The 16927-nt window shown below is 44.2% G+C and overlaps 1 protein-coding gene across 2 annotated transcripts; it reads left to right on the top strand.

Moving 5' to 3' along the window:
* Nucleotides 1–4665: 4665 nt before the first annotated feature.
* On the top strand, nt 4666–6481 carry LOC144123023 (uncharacterized). Of its 2 annotated transcripts, none has more exons than XM_077655950.1 (4): nt 4666–4788; nt 5292–5937; nt 6088–6168; nt 6229–6481. In XM_077655950.1, exons 1-2 carry the CDS (start codon nt 4671–4673, stop codon nt 5483–5485), a joined length of 312 nt encoding a protein of 103 aa, XP_077512076.1. In that variant the 5' UTR covers nt 4666–4670; the 3' UTR covers nt 5486–5937; nt 6088–6168; nt 6229–6481. The 2 variants fall into 2 exon arrangements, with proteins under 2 accessions (XP_077512076.1, XP_077512075.1); XM_077655949.1 differs by having other exon boundaries at nt 6079–6168.
* The last annotated feature ends 10446 nt before the right edge of the window (nt 6482–16927 follow it).

The raw sequence follows: 16927 nt of genomic DNA, 5'->3' as shown, positions 1-16927 counted from the left end.
TAAAGACATTTTTACTGCTAGTGAGTAACTGTTCGCGTTCTGCATACTGTGTAGCGTCGATTTGTGCATGCTCGGCGCACTCGCCTGAACTCGCCGTTTGTCACGCATGTGGTTTCGGATTGCATTACAGGCTCATGGCTCAAGTGCTGTTTGCTTTTACATTTGACTCGTGAGTGCGCATACAAACGCGGTTCAGCACGCCGCGGCATTCTAGCTCGCACGCACTTCAACAGCAGAGCTGATATGTGCCATTTGATGATCGGATGACGACTGCGCGCGAGCACTCCGCTGTTTAAGACTCCGCTCTTACTTTTGGCCACGCGTGTACACCTGCGCGCTTGTCGAGGCGTGCACTGTGAGAAATTTATTTCTAACTGTGAAACTGTTATGGCGGGCTTAATTTTGACCACCTGAGATTCTTTAACGTACACTGACATCACTCAGTACACAGGCGCCTTGAGTTTCGTCTCCATCGAAACGCGGCTGCCGCAGCCGGAATCGAACCCGCGCCCTCGGGGTCAGCAGCCGAGGGCACTAATCACCGAGTCGTCGGGGCGGGGAGGCAGCTCAAAACATTGCATGAATTCGCGTGATCATTTTCTGCGGACGAGTCACAGTGTGACTGAAGGCTGTTTTCGTCATGCGAACAGTGATCCAGTCAAAGTGTTGGCTGCGTGAATTTAAGCGGCACTTTCTTTTTTTTTTTCACCACAGATAACTTGGTCACTTCATGCAATGCAGGAGCTTCACATAAAGGACGGCCGCTGCACTTGTAAAGTGGGCATTGCAGCGCAGTGCAAGCATGTCGCCGCGGTGTGCATTTACATCAACCGCCACGAGGAAACTTCCTGCACCAGCCAGCCTCAACAGTGGGGCAAACCGAGCATGAAACCCCAGAGGCCACGAAACCAAGACTTGATGGCATTCTTTCCCAGTGAGTCTCAGCACTATTGCATTTTGTCTAAGGTTATTTCCTACACTTTCAGTTGTGTGCGCATGCTTCTCTTAGCATATGAAGCAAACAGAAACGTTTAAGCCTTGCAATTATTAAGCATCTTGCCGCGCTGAATGTCCAAACAGCTTGCATTTATTCTAAAATTAAGTTGAACTTCTTTGTTCAGAATGTGTGTAACATGATGGATGTTTGTCTATGTCCCTTTTGCATAACAGGTCAAGATAGCAATTCGGCCAACACAAAGGCTGCATCTCCGTCCATTCTACTGAACTACCTGGACATAATGAGTTCGATGAAGGAAATTTTGGAAATGGGACCAACGAATGCGTAAAAAACGGTGTGCCAGGACGTGCTTAACAAAATTGTAGATCAAGGTTCGAAGGTGGCAGATGAAGAAATTTTGGAAGACCTCCTGAAATTAACGGCACGGCGGCCTGTGTACTACTGCCTGAAAGTTGTCGACAACAGTGCAACAAAAAAAAACAATCATGTGCAGGGACCGTGCAATAGAGATGAATAGCTTAGAGGCTGCTAAGTACCAAAACGACGTCGTCATCTCTTGCAGTCCCTGTAAACTGGCTGTCCTAACACAAGGCCAAGCAAAGTGTCCACGGTAAGTTATAATGGTAGTGAAGGCAATCTTTCAGCTGATTTCAAACCATTCGTTTAAAACGTGGAGGTGGCTTCAGGAACGCAGATATCGGATTAGCAGCACCAAATCACATTGTGTACGCACCAAAAGTTGTGAAGATGGCTACAGGAAAGCTGCTGAACAACTGAGGACTGCACGCTCATTCAAGAACGCTGCTATGTGTTACGGTAAGATCTAACTTCTATCTTGCACATTATGATGCAAAGCTGATGACAATGGCATGCTCTCAAGTTAAATATGAGATGTGTCGAAGGCAAAGTTGAAGCTCAAATGAGGTTCATTGAAATCAAGTGATTGACATGTGGATGAATTAAATGGAAAACTTGAATATTCAACAGGTATCAACACAGAAGCCAGAGCACGAGAGGAGCTGGAGCGGCGGCTTGAGGCATACATATTTCAGGTGCGATTTTGTGTTTGCTTTTCTAATGCGCATAATATGTGCTTCTGCCTTGCGAAGAACCTATTATTTCACAAAATCATTTTTAATTCCTTGCCTCTCCAGACAGGGATGGCAGTGCTGCCTGAGCAGCCATGGCTGTATTGTAGCCCTGATGAACTTGTGAAGCTTGAGAATGAGACAGTCTTCGTGGAGATAAAGTGCTGATTTAAATATAAAGATATATATGCCATTCATCAACTATGATGAAAAGTCTATAAAACTGCCCTACCTGGAATTCCGAAACGACCGAATTGAGCTTAGGTCCAGCCACCAATACTACACCCAAATCCAGGTACAACTGTATGTTTTGAACTTAAATAAGGCACTACTCTATGTTTTCAGTCCTCAGTAATCTATGATTGTAGCAGTAAAGAGGGATGAAGCATTTTTGACTGAGCTCATCCCAAACATGGAATACTTTTATTTCAAATTTCTCATCCCAAACCTTATCTAGATTTTAGTATATTTTTATTTTGTTTCCACTCACAAGCAAAGAGGGTTCTTGTAGGTCGGCGCTCAGTACGCCAGCAAATCAAGCTTTCTGTTTTAAGTGCAATATTTTCACTCCATCTTCTAGTCCGTAAACAATTAACAAGGTGAGAGCTTGCATCAGCAGGAAAAGGCCAAGAAGACTGGAACTGATGGCGAAGGGGGCAACAGGGTAGTGGTGGTGCCATATATCAACAAGCTGTCACACTCCCTCAAGAAGGTAGCACAAAAAGTGGGAGTGAAGGTGTATATGTCTGCACCAGAAAAATTGTCCCGCATTTGCAGAATAGTTGCACGATTCGGCATAGAAACCCTTTTGTGCAGTGTACTGAAGATATAGTCTACAGTATCCCGCTTTCATGCGGCAAGGCGTACATTGGGCAGTCAGGCAGATGCCTTAATGAGCGGTTAAGCGAGCACCATAGGGAAGTTGGGGATGGCGGTTCCAGCAATTTGGCACGGCACTGTCGTGTTCATAAATGCAAGCCTGGTTTTAAAGAATGCGAGGTGATAGCAGAACTGCCGATAGATTAACAAGGGATATTATCTAGGCTGCCGCAATCGAAAGTGCTGGACCTGAAAGCTGCGTCAGCAGTCCGTCATTGTCGCTGAAAAAGAAAGATATGGCATTTTTAGCCTCGGAGCAGTATGCCAACCGGTGAAATGTATTGCATGTGATTTTTAAGCTTTGTTCACAAAGTATCTTGTCTAATCTGACTGGTATCGTTCTTTACTTCATGTATAAATTCTGTTTGCACCAAATAAAGCCGTAGTGGAAGTTTAGCGCTTGTGTTTGTCCCCTGTATTTTTGCTGTGCTATGGATCATACCGTAAACATTGTTACTGCATTCTTACACAGCACAAGTAATCATGGCAGTTTTAGATTTTAATAATTTTGGGAGTATTAATTTATGTGTCTATGGTGAAATGCTGAACAGCGACAATAACTTATTTGAGTGACTTGGCTTTGTAAACAGCGATACTAACCGTACTCATGTTTTCAGAAATAAAAGTTTACTTTTCGCATCTCTATTGGGTACACCATATCATTTCACCATACTTAAGACCAAAACATAAAGCCTTTCATCGAGATTTATAAATCCGTTATGTCATAGAAGCAATGCTGCTTACACAAAATGAGTAAAATACACATAAGAAATGTATTTAATGCAGTTATCTACAAAAATTAAAAACAGCAGGCAACAAATACCACAACCCAAATGTTAACATAAAGTACCACACAAGGGTAGTATTGCCACTGCAAAAACATCCCATTAGGTATCATTGCAAAAAAATCTTCTGTCATTGGCATTGCACATGTGAAAGAGAACAGCAGTCAGAAAAAAAGTATGATAGCACCGCAGAGCATTGCAATAGTGGCACAGTGCATTCGTTCATTATTGTTGCACACACGACAATGCACTGGCTGGTTGTGTCAAAAGTACAACGAAGAGGTGCCAGTGCATGATACAAATATGTGAAATGCATAAATGAGCAAAACACATAAGGAATGTAAGTAATACAATTATTAGCAAATAAATAAAACTGGCAGTAGAATAACAAATACAACAACTAATATATGAGCACAGGAAAATCTTTTTCACTATCCATTGGCCTTTTCAAAGTGCATTAGGCTAGTTCGCAAGTGATTTGAATTCTTGTATTTAAGAACAGTGCATAAGCTTTCGAAAAAGATTGCCAGGTTCGAAGTCGATACGACAGTGAAGGTCTGCTCATTTGTTATTGATTCAAGGCTGAGCCACCTACTTTAAAACAATGAAGAACTGCTTAAGATCTTCGACACTAAGGTGAGAAAGGCAGAAGCATGGAGCCTTTTGAAGCAGGCTGGATTTATTAAAGCACTGAGCCAGAAAATACCATAAAATAAAATGCAAGCACCAAGCATTCAAATATCGTGCCAGAAGACAAAAGGTCTGTTCGATTCACCTGCACTCCCTGTACTAGTTCTCTTTGTGCTGCACTTTGCCATTCGTTTCATCAGTGAAGATGGCGCCCTCTGCACTACGTGGTTCGTTTCAAAAAAGTACCGACGTCGTGCAGGTCTAGTTCAGGAAAAGTTCACGAAAACTCTGCACCTCCTTGGCAGTCAGTGCCGAAATCGTGCAGCCGCCATGGATGCAGCCGCCTTGCGGGTTGTGATCGACGACCAGGAGACTAGCGTTTTCCCTATCGTCGACGAGAACGGTGCCAGAGTTCGGCAAGGGAACGGCTACGCATACTCGACACCAGGTATGCTAACTAGAAAGCAAACATGTGCATGCGGCATGATGCACGTTGTTGTAAAAACCGCGAACTTGTTTAACTTGGCGCGCAGTACACTTCAGTCAGTAAAGATCACACGTGCGATTCGCGCCAGCTGCCGCGTTGTGCACATTCATTGAGGCACCCTGGGCTGCGATGTATTGTTTTTTGACTTTATTCATCGAGACGTGGAGTACTCCTTGCGATATATTCCTTATGCAATGCCATACCTGTGTTGCCCGTGTTTGAGTCTGCACGCTCTTTTTGCCGATTCAAGGACCGATCATGTTGCGGGTGCTAGTAAGCAAGGAACAGAATATTGACTCACATCTGAATTCGTAACAGGCTGCGACCCTTTGTGCTTTCTGGAGCAAGCATGCTCGAACCAAACAAAGGAAACAATGCGAACTGCTCGACTTGTACTTCTACTGCCGCTGTGACTGCAAGCACGGTGCGGTGTTTACAGATTGGTTATTTTCACCTTTGAACAGATGGAAGTGTCGTTACCCTCGTCTTCGCCGACGATGCTAGCCCCGGCGGAGACCATACACAGCAAGATAAAGCACCAGAGATGGAAAGCAGCATCCCTGGGCCGGAGCTGTGGCCTCTGCGAAAGACTAGGTTCTTGATAGGCAAGTATAAGGAGCTGAAAGAACTAGTCGGGAAGAAAGGTGGCTTTCGGTAAGTTCTATTTTATTGCATTGTCACCGAACAATGAATACAAGTAAAAACGTGATAGTCGCAAAAGAAAAAAGAACTGTTTATACAAAACTTAGAAATGGCAGGATGGAATTATTCTGCACCAAAATAGCTATTCAAGCATCGTTTATTTTCCTGTAAGCAGTAGTATTATTTCTAAATTGGATAAAACATAAGGAAATAGATTGCTATGTTGGAAAACATTCTTGCCAGTGCCAAACTTGCACCACACATTTTTTCCCATGTTTTCCCATTTTTATTCAGCACAAAAAAGTCCCTGTGGCAGGCAATAAAAGATGCTATTATGGCAGAATTCGGAGACAGAATTACCGCCGTTCAAATCGAGAACAAATAGAAAAGCCTGCAGAGGGCATACAAAAGGGCCAAGACCAAGAATTCTGCCTCTGGCCACTCCCGTGTGTCATGCGAGCACGAAGAGTAAGCACACCAAACCTATCTGTGCAGCATTCACTCCCACATGTCATGTCAGCACCACATGTCATGCTTGGTGCACTTGCACTTGTAAGTGCACCAAAGCTATTCGTGCAACATTCCTCTACAAGTTGAATTTATTTCTAGGGAGCTCAGCACTGTCCTCGAGAGGGAGCACCACATACAACCAACGTTCCTCTTGGCACCTGGCAGAGTCATAGACCAGGAAGACGCAGGGTATGTATTTGAATTATGCATTTTGATGATTCATATAACCTAATCTTTCATTCCTGACAGCACGCCTGCCGACACAGGCAGCAGCAGCGGGCAGCAAAATGATGCTGAGTTGCCATCTAAAGCCCTCGACGAGCCAGGGCCATCAAGGACATCTGAGCCTCAACAAAGAAGAAAGCGCAAGGAAGGTGCTGCACTGCAGGCACTGCTCGATACATTTCAGGAAGCCAAGAAAGAGCGGGCCGAACGCTTTGAGCAGAAAATAGCTCTCCTTGAGCGCCTTGTAAAGGCTGTAGAGTCACAGGGTCTACAGCAAATAAACGACCATGCTGAATCCTAAAACAAATTTTAAGACTTTCCATCAGTATTACATCATAATTACTTGCATGCACCATTTAAAAATATGATGCACTCTATATGTCAAAAAGGCAATCACTAAAAATGTGTCACATGCTCAAAGTGCACATACAAAGCTAGCACACACTCAGAACTGCTTTTGGGCGATAGCGTTCCGCACTCTTTCGCACTGTTTGGTAGCGCTGCAGTCAAATTCCAGATCATTGTCCTTGTCGTTCTCCACTTCTTCCAGCTCGGGCAGCTGGCTCAGTTCATCGAAAAAATCACGCTCGTCGTTGCACATGTTGTGCAATACGCATGCGGCTATTATTATTAGGCAGCATTGTTTAATGCTTGCCGCGTCGACCAGATAGAGCCTCCTAAAACGTTGCTTCAGCAAGCCAAACGTGTTTTCAATTGCAACACGCTGTTGCGAGTGAAACTTGTTGAACTTTTTCTTCCACGCTGCAAAGCTGCTCCTGTTGTCGCGGTATAGTGTCAACAGCCATGGCAACAGCGGGTACGCCGAGTCCCCAAGGATGTAGTGTCCATCGGTGAATTTGTCGTCGGCATCTTCGAAAAATGGACTCTCTCGAAGCACCCTGGCGTCGTGGGCCGAGCCCGGGAACCCGATAAAGACATCAATTAACCTATTTCTGTCATCACAAATGCCCTGAAGAATCACTGATGGCCACTTCTTCCGATTGTAGTAAGACTGCGGTGACACATCAGGCTTGTTGATCTCAATGTGGCCGCCGTTCACGCAGCCGATTGTGTTACGTGGTCCCTTGCCACCAGATTTCGCCAAGAAGCTAGCCTTGCTGCGTTCTTGCTGTTCATGGTTCGGCCAAACGATGACGGAGGAGCTGATGCTTTTTAAAAAATCCAGCACTCTTTCGACGCAGGCATGCACCGATGACACTGAAACATCAAAGTGGTCGGCTAATGCATACATGCTACACTGTGTGCCCAGGTAACCGAGAACGACGAGGCATGTTTTTTCTGGGCTCATTTGCGGACGGCCTCCTATGGGGTGCGGGAAAAACGGCGATTGTCTAAACGACGCCACAAGAGCGTCAAACGTGCTTCGTGAGAGGAGGAAAAGACGCTTGAACTCGAAGTCAACATACCGACTCGCAACGTCCTCGCAGTACCGCGGCACACGGTTCCTGTCCAGCCTCACCAACTCAACTGCAATCATCACAACTAAGTCGTCGAACTCTTCTTCGCTATCGGAGTCCACCAGGTCCATAGCCGCTAGCATGACGGTAGGCAGTAAGCCACGGTTAATTTTTTTTTCTTCCACGCAGTAAACAGGAGAGATAAACAACGAAAGACCGTGGGACGACGCAACATCCAAGCGCAGCCAGCGCGGCAAAAGCAGAAGGCTTGCACGACATCTGCACTTTGACGTTCGTTTCTGATCGTCGCTAGTGTCGCGCTAGGTCTGCACTGCTGAACTGGCGCTGCATGGACGCGGAACTTTTTGTGAACTGAAGTGAACTGATTCACGCCGTGCAGGCCTAATCGAACAGACCTAAAGCAAAGTGAACAACTTATCAGCATGAAACCAGTGATTCCCTTCCCAACTATACCAGTTAAGCGGACATGCATTTAGCGACATAGTAATGATGCCTGCAACACATATCAAAACTTACAGAGAAGTAAAACTGAATTCAGGTCTTGAGTGTGAACTAAGTGTGCCATCATGTCGCTTGCGCAGCGTGAGAGTGGGGAGGGTTAAGGAGCAAACACAAGTTACTAACGCCCCACTTGAGATGAAGAGAAAATGGGCATGGGCAGCAAGGCATTGATTAGTAAAGGGGCTAGCTTATGGTCTCTAATGGTAACAGGCTGGATTCCAAGAGAAGGTAAACATAGCAGGGGCAACACATCTAGGTTGGGATATGACATCAGGAAGCTTGTGGAGTTAAGGAAGCCGCAGCTGGCATAAGTGGAGGGATACGGGAGAGGCCTTCTTCCTGCAGTTGGCATATTGGACCGATGATGATAGTTGCGGTGAACACACCAGCCTTATTTCTTGATGATTGGTGGCTGCATATTAACAAGAGCAGCACACACAGAAACTACTTTGTTCATGTGTCGCATAAACTTCAGAGGAATTTTGTTGCTCAGAATGCGGTAGATTTTTAGTCTCTGAATAACTCTCTCAACATGAATGCGAACGAATTCGATTTCATAAGTTTTTTCCAAGGCTTCTTGAGACAGTTTACCACCTCCTACATTAAAAGGAGGCATAAGTAAGACCGCACCTTTCCCCTCAGCAGTAGTTCTTATGCTAGGGAACCCTTTGTCACTAAGTACTAAATTACTTGGCTTTAGGAGTTCCAAGAACCCGCAATCTTGAGTTATAAAAGAATCCATCTGACGCCCACCATACACATTAGGCACAAATGCGATCATTCTATTTGGTATGATCCCAACAAGAAATTTTATAGTGTAGCTGCTCTTGTAGTTTGAATACATCGCATACTGACATTCAGGATTAGATTGTGTTTAAGTTCGTACTTCAGTGCAGTCAATTATGAATGTACAATTAGGGTAGTGTTCCCTGAATGGCGATGGCATAGACAGGCTAATCAACTCTCTTGGAGGTACAAAAATCCACTTTTCAAGGCCACACTAAGAATGTCTAAATTCTTCACAAACACATTTCATGCTGTCGTTGCTGTTACATTAAACATGACTGCCAGTGCGGCATAGGCAATCCCGAGCCGTAGCTTTGTAAGAAACAAGCACAGCTTGTCCTCAGCTGCCATATCACTTCTTCTGTACCTAGAACGGGGCATCAAGTTTAGTAGGAGGCAGCAAACCGGCAGTCTGACTCCACACAGGTCTTGCAGTGCTTCTTTGTTGTCTTTAAGAGAAGGAAATCCAGAAAACCCACAGCTTCTTTTCCACGATCCATCTGTCAGGGTCGCCTTCAAGGATGAAAATGAGTATTTAAAAACCAAGCTGAAAAGACACCTACTTAAATAGAACATTTTAAAGGTAATTAATAAAAATGACTAATGCACTGCATTAGAACACAGGTCTCTAGAACTTAACTGCAAATAAAGATTAGCCAAACCTGGTCTGTCAGTTCTGTGTGAGACACCTGGGTGGATGCTTCACTCCCATTGGTCACACACAGAAGCAGGGCCAGCCTCCCTGAAAAAGAGGGTGCTGTTTGGCAGTCCTAAAAGAATAAATTTATAGGTGTATAATCTTCAGGCACAATTATGTCGATGCTTCCCTGTACGATTCTAACCCCAGACAAAGTTCCACATCGCAAGGGCTTTTTAATCTACGGTGAACATCGCACAGACTGCAGTAGTTACAATTTCTTTATGAACACAAAAACTTACAAATTAGGTTAATATAAATTTCCACGAATCGCAGCTTTCCCCTTCCCCTAAGGCACACGTTTTCCTTACAAGCAGTTGCAACACTTTGGATTGCATTATATTTGGACAATGGTAGGTGCATGTGTTTTAAAAGTTGGGAAATTACATCATTTCAAAGCAGCATGGCTGTCATGGTACATTTGAATACGTAGTAATGAGTTGCATGGCTTATTCCTGTTATGGTAGCATATTACCTGCATTACCTTTATTTCGTTTATTGCTAAACACCAAACACAACATATCGTTTATGTATGCAAACATTTAGAGCCACACTTAAGCCGAGTGAGCAGCAGAGCATGCTGCCCCAGCCCCATTCATCACACAAGTAGAAAGAATTTCCACGTTCAGCAGGTTTTGTCTAGCAACTCAAAAACAAAACCTGCTTGAATGTCATTATCTTTGTTACAGCTTCTAGAACTGAAGGTGATAGTGAAAGTTCCCTACAATGTTTCGAAGGTGCTCTCTGGATACACTGAAGTGTCTGAAATTAAATATGTACTTACAACATCAGCATGTGTTGGGAGGGGAGCTTCAGCTGCAGTGCTGTTCATAAACGCAAGCTGCAGGTCATCCATGGAGTTCGCCGAATCAGCAGCATATGTAAGAGTGGAGTCATTGTCCGCACTTTCTGCTGCTGCTGTGATACATCAGCTTCCTCAGGTGATGATGCTGCCTGTTTAAAACGCTTCAGCCACCTGCGTTGTATAAACAAAAAAGAACTATGACTGCCATCCTCTGAAAGATGAATGAAGACATGCTTTGCACAATATCTTGATAGGATACCTACGCATCTTACCACTCTTTACAAATTGTCTGTGCCACTCGTTCATTCAGGTATACATACTGCTATGGCATTTTACATACCTTTTTGCCCTCTCTTGGTTTGGCATTTTTTTCCTGTAGACTGAAGGGAAGATGCTGGGCACATACGAAGGATGGTGACTGATATCACTCTTAGAGTTGCTCACGAAGTGGTCGCTGCGAATTCTTAATGAAGAATTTGGCTTCCATGTGGTGCCGTCGGGACTGCATAAAGAACAGTACGTAGTGTAGTGAGACACTAGGCATAAGCCATGAAAATCATAAAGAAATTGTTAAAGCTGTTTTCTATGCTTTACTGCATTTTTTAATGTAACAGCAGAACGTAGTAATATTTATTACTGGAAAAAAATCACAGTGCGAAAAAAAACTATTGAATCCTAAACCAAAGACGCTGAGCCTCCGCATTAAATGTCATTGATAAAAGTGCCTGTCAGGAGCTGTAGCCCATAAATGAGCATAATATTAATATATAGCGCAAACGTAGCGTGCCATGGTAACACTAAACAAAAAGTAGCCTTGGCAAAAGCTGTTGAGGAAATTAATAACGGATAGTTGTTCTAACTGTCCTTAAAAAGCGGCCGCCCCACCAAGGCCCTCCCTCATAAATCAGCTGACGATGGTGAATTCGCTTATCACGACACACTTACCGGGCGAAGCCAACAATCCGGTGCCTTCACGACCTGTCACTAACCGTAGCCGAAACGAAAACTGTCAAGTATCTTAGTGCCATTTCGAAAAGCACAGCGAAAAACACGAGAAGCGATACAAGCGTCTCTTTTCGTTCGGTGTTTCGTCCTTTTGCGCTGCTAATCTAGATTGGATTAAAAACCCACTCAAATCCCTAGCCTGCAAATTATGCAGAACTGTCATACTCATTACAATCTACCTGCTAAAAACGCGCGCTGCCTTAAGTGCGCGATAAACATAAGAGGCCATCCACACATACAACTGCCGTGCGCATCGGTTGCGGGCTAAGCCAGCCTTCGCGCTAGTTAGCCTCACAGGTATGACTGGGATCACTAGTATTGCTGCGCGATACAAATTAAGCTCATACTACCGCAAAGGAAACACTTACTTGATTCTGCGGACTGCTGAGATGCACGCTTGGCACCTCTGTTTCTCGTACCACTTGCCAGGGAAGTGGTAAAATCTCACCGGCGGTTCCCGGTTCTTCGTGTTGTGCAGACTGTTATGGCACTCCACAACACAACAGTAATGGCTTCGAGGTTTACGTGGACACGAAGAAGTTGATGCCATTGAAAAAACTGCAATCATATCACGCGAGATGAGCGTTTGGCACTGTTAAACGCGCCGCTGCGCTTGGTTTTCCTTGGCGTGGCACTCCCTACAACTTCGCCTCACGCCGAAGCGGCGCTGCTGTCGCGCCGTCAAACTTGAGCTTGGGAGCCCTAGTTCTTTCGAAGCGAAAAGCTTAACTACACGAGTCAGAGCCGAGCTTCGCGTGAGCCGAGCTGGTGAGTTATGCGCATGAGCGAAAACGAGTGACGTCACGCGCGGCGCAGGTGGTCGCTCCTCGCCGCTGCCGCAGTCGCCGCCGCCGCCGACTCCGTCGCCTGACCTTTCGGCGCAGCCGCTGCCTACTGCACATGTGCGTCGTGTGCATGCGCAAGGAGGCTATATATTGCGCTTGCCAGAGAATAGGCGTGCGCACTCGACATGGAAGGGAAGGAGAGTGCGGCTGCTGCTAGACTACGCAGAAAAGCTGAGAAACTAAATTCGTCCGATCCAGAAGTACTGCACAACAGCGAAAAAATTTGAAATCCAAAGCTGAACGTGCAGCCGAAACGCCTGAACAACGGGAAATACGCCTTGCTAAACGACGTCGGAAAGAAGCCAAAAAGCGTGTCTTGGCCGCATCTTCAGCCAGCAGCAGCCAAGCGAGTGAGGAAGAGGAAACAAGAGAATCGGAAGAGGAAAATCCCAAGACTCGCCATTACAAGCTTTTCGCTTCTATATCCAGGCTTAACCAGAGCTAAGCCACTGCCTAATTTTTTTCGCCTTCCAGATTTCGACGTCGACTCTGCTACCCCGGCTTCAAGACAACTCAGTGTGACGTCAGAGATTTCCGCGCCACTGTTTCTGCCGGCCGAGCTGTAAACGAGTCAGACGAGCGGCCGCGACGGTGGTGACAGGACGCCCACCTTATCCATTTCTTTTTCGCGTTCCAGGTTGGTAAAAACAAATTTTTTTCTGCTTAACGATTCGTCGGTTACCACCGCCGCTGCTGCCGTGTTGCTTACTAGGACCGTATTCTTCGCTATGCTCTCCTAGCTGGTGTTGCGCGAAAGTATTTTCTTTTGAAACGTGTATGTGCAATAGTTGTACCAAAAGCCATCATTCCTGATATGTTCCCTTCCTGCAAAAAATGCCTACGAAGTGAAGGACGCGCCATCAAGTGTGCCGAATGTGAGTGCGCGTATCATCTTGGTGATTACTCTGGAATTTCGTAGTCAGCATATAAGTCTAAAGGCGAGATTGGTCGTAAGACGTGGCGATGTCCACATTGCCGCAAAACAAAAGAATACTCTGACAAATTCAGTATGGAACCTGAACCTGCTAGCTTTTTAGCAGGTATATGTGAAAAGCTTAATGCTCTCGCTGGTCTACCTGTGGGAGTCGATGAAGTGAAGCTTTCAATTGAACTAATGTCAAAAAAGTATGATGACATACTCGAGCGACAGGTGCAACATGATAAGGAAATCTGTAGTTCGAAGAAACGTGTAAATGCGCTTGAGACGAGCTCCGATACTAATGAGATTCACTCCTTTAAAATGACAGTGCACAACCTCGAATGGCGCAGTAGAAAGCTAAGCCTTGAGTTGCACGGCATACCAGTGACTAAAGATGAAAACCTGATGGAAAAGATAAATGATGTAGCAAACTCCGTTAACGTACCAGAGCTCACACTGAGTGATGTTGAAACTATGCGCAGACTCCTGTCAAAGCCAGGAAAGGTACCCGGGATCATTGTGCATTTTTCATGATACTCAATGCGTGACGTGTGGTTTCAAAAGCGGACAGCAATAAGAGACGCCAAGTCGGAGGTTTCAGTGGCCGAGGATATGACGGTTCAAAGTCGCGAGCTGCTGCGCTGTGCAAAGAGTTGGGCAGATGACAATGGTCACAGCTTCGCTTGGCACCGGAATGGAAAGGTGTTTGCTAGAAAGAAATAACGTGATCCTGCGATTGTCATTCATTGTGAAGCAGATCTTGACAAACTGTGAAGCAAGTAATTTGTGTTGAAAAACGGTGTAACTTTTTTTCTGTGGCGTCCTTTTTTACTGATCCAGTCGATTTGTGTGAGTTCAGTAGTTACGTTAACAGTAATAACTCGCAATGTTGCACCTGCATTCATTTTAATTTGAAATCAGGTCGAAATAAGCATGATGAACTTGACTGATTTTTTTTTTTTGCTGAAGTGCAAACACGCTTTAATGTTATGTTTTCGGAAACTTGGTTTGCCTGTGTAGAGGATGTTTGTCATTCCAAAATACAAGTTTATTATGGGAACCGTCCTGCTAGAAGGGGAGGAGGTGTTTCTAGGTTAGTTTCGAATGATTTTGAATCGAAATACTTCTCGAATATTGTTGTATAACACCTTGTTATGAAGTGCTTACAGTTAGGTCTGGCACGTGGATATTTTGTGTATGCTATCGGCCACCCGGTAATAGTTTTAAGTTCTTCTCATTTTTAGATTCATTCTTAGAATTTGTCCACATGAACCAATATCAGTTAATTTTAGGTGGTGACCTTAATATTGATGCGCTAGCCAATAGTAACACCGCAATCGAATTCAAGAGCCTACTAAACGTTCGTTCCTGTGAAATTGTTATCATGTCACCCACACGAATTGCCTCAAAGTCCGAAATGCTCTTAGATCTCGTCACAAATTTTAATCCAGAAAGCCTGAAATCCGATGCTATCAATCGCGCTATTAGCGATCACTTGCAAATAGTTATATCTGTCAATATGAGTCTCAATTCTAAGCGAAAACTAGAACGATCATCTTCTCGGTTTATAAATGATCGCACATTATGTGAGTTTAAGCACCGCTCATCTATCGTTAGCTGGGAAGAGGTTTTCGCAGAAAGCGACCTTGATGAAGGATATACAATTTTTTAGAAAAATTTTGCGAAATCTACTATGTTTCTTTCCCTCTGAAAAAATTTACACAATCAAAGAAAACTAGAAACACCATGGATCGACAAAGAAATACTGCAGTTAATAAAGAAACGAGATAAATTTTACAACCTATTTATGAGAAGCAGGTGTCCTGAAGCGTTGAAAAAGTTCAAAACATTTAGGAACTTTGTCACTAAACAAATTTGCGTTGCTGAAAAGCAATATAATTTTAACTGCTTTTATTTCAAATGAGGGGCGATCTGAAAATGTGTGGAAGGTGTTAAAGTCGATGTTAAGAAACTCTCTAGGACCAACAGTGCAAATTATGCAAGATGGAAATGAGTTAAAGGTGTTTGAGTTAGCGAATGCTTTCAACGACTACTTTATTTCTTTTGCTGACTAATCAGATAGTGACGCAGATTTGTCCTACATGATTGGCCAAACCGTGAAACAATATTTTTAGAACCGGTTACAATAAATGAAGTAGTTACAACATTCTTATCGCTAAATAACAGTAAGGCTACTGACGCGTCAGGTTTGCAGATACATGGCATAAAGTTTGCTATCGATTTTCTTGCGCCTTGCCTTGCCCATATATTTAATGTGTTTGCTGTCTGGCATTTTTCCGCTTTTTATATAGACAGGGAAAGTTATAGCAGCGTTTAAAAAAGGAAACAAAAATGAATTGGGGAAACTATCGCCTTATATCTATCTTCCCTGTTTTTTTAATGGTTTGGAAAAAGTAATACTAAAACGGCTGTCGTCTTTCATTGATAGATATAACATTGTTACTACTTCTCAGTACGGCTTTTGAAAGAACAAATCTACAGAATTAGCTCTTCTTCTTCAGAAAGACTTCATACTGCAAAACTTTGAGTAAAAAAATCTGGTGCTCGGATTATTTTTAGATTTCTCAAAATCGTTTGATTAAGTTAATCATTCTATTTTGCTTGCAAAATTGGATTATTATGGCATTAGAGGCAAAGCCCACTTGTTAATTTCTTCGTATTTACGTCTTAGGTCCCAGTTCGTTAGTATAGCTGGTGAATGTTTCCAGCTGAAACCGGTAGTTTCTGGTGTTCCACAAGAGAGTATTTTGGGCACCTTTCTTTTTGTTCTTCATGTTAATGACACTGTCCACGTCGATAGAACTGCCAAGTACATAATTTATGCTGACGACACTAGTCTGTTTTTTTCTGGTATTTCAACTGCTGACCTTGGACGAAAAGAAATACGCAACAAAAAATGAAATCACAGATAAGGCCAAGGGATACTGTGACCAAAAGCCCAGATTTAATCCGGCAAGCTTTTGCAGATTACTACCGTGATTTAATTGGTCGGAAGAAAATTGTAGACAACAGATTTGACACGAATTTCTAAGCCTCATGCCGAAGTTAGATCAGGATGTGACGTCTGCGCTAGAAGAGCCAGTCACACTGGAAAAGATAAGGACAGCAATTAGCATGGGCACATCATCACGAAGGAGTTTTTTTGGTTTTACCGCGCCAATTTCTTCTTCTTTGTTTTGACGGTATGTGTTTAACAACGAGATTTCTTGATCCGACAATCAGGACTGAGAAAGAAGCTGGTTCTCTGTGTTTGGCCGTGATTTAGCATAATGCTCATGGTTGCACGCGACAATACGGGCAAGTTCTAAGGTGGCTTTCTTCAGCGTTTGATCGCATTTAGCGCGGTTGACAGAAGACAGATCTACGGCACGCTTCTTAAAAACAGTGAGACATTTAGGAGCAATGGACGCAGCTAGGTACGTCTTTACATTAGACACATGTAGATTTCAGCGGACTCTCTTTTCAACTACTTTACGAGCCCGTAGAAAATTGCTACTTATGCCAACAGAACGGGCCGTACTAGAAGAATGCTAAGGGCCTAGTCGGTTCCGTGTAGGCAACCTGGACACCTCGGCGGGGCTTGCGCACGGGTGAAGCGCTGGACCTAGAGGGGCACAGGTGGCGGCGATAGGAGCGCTAGATGACTTGTAGGAAGGGGGTCGAGTGGAGCTAGACGTTCGACGACGAGGAGAAGGGCTGAGTGGC

Source organism: Amblyomma americanum, chromosome 3, assembly GCF_052857255.1.
Source record: "Amblyomma americanum isolate KBUSLIRL-KWMA chromosome 3, ASM5285725v1, whole genome shotgun sequence".
NCBI classification, from domain to species: domain Eukaryota; kingdom Metazoa; phylum Arthropoda; class Arachnida; order Ixodida; family Ixodidae; genus Amblyomma; species Amblyomma americanum.
The sequence above is the reverse complement of the archived record's forward strand: the minus strand, read 5'-3'. Positions and strand labels throughout refer to the sequence as shown.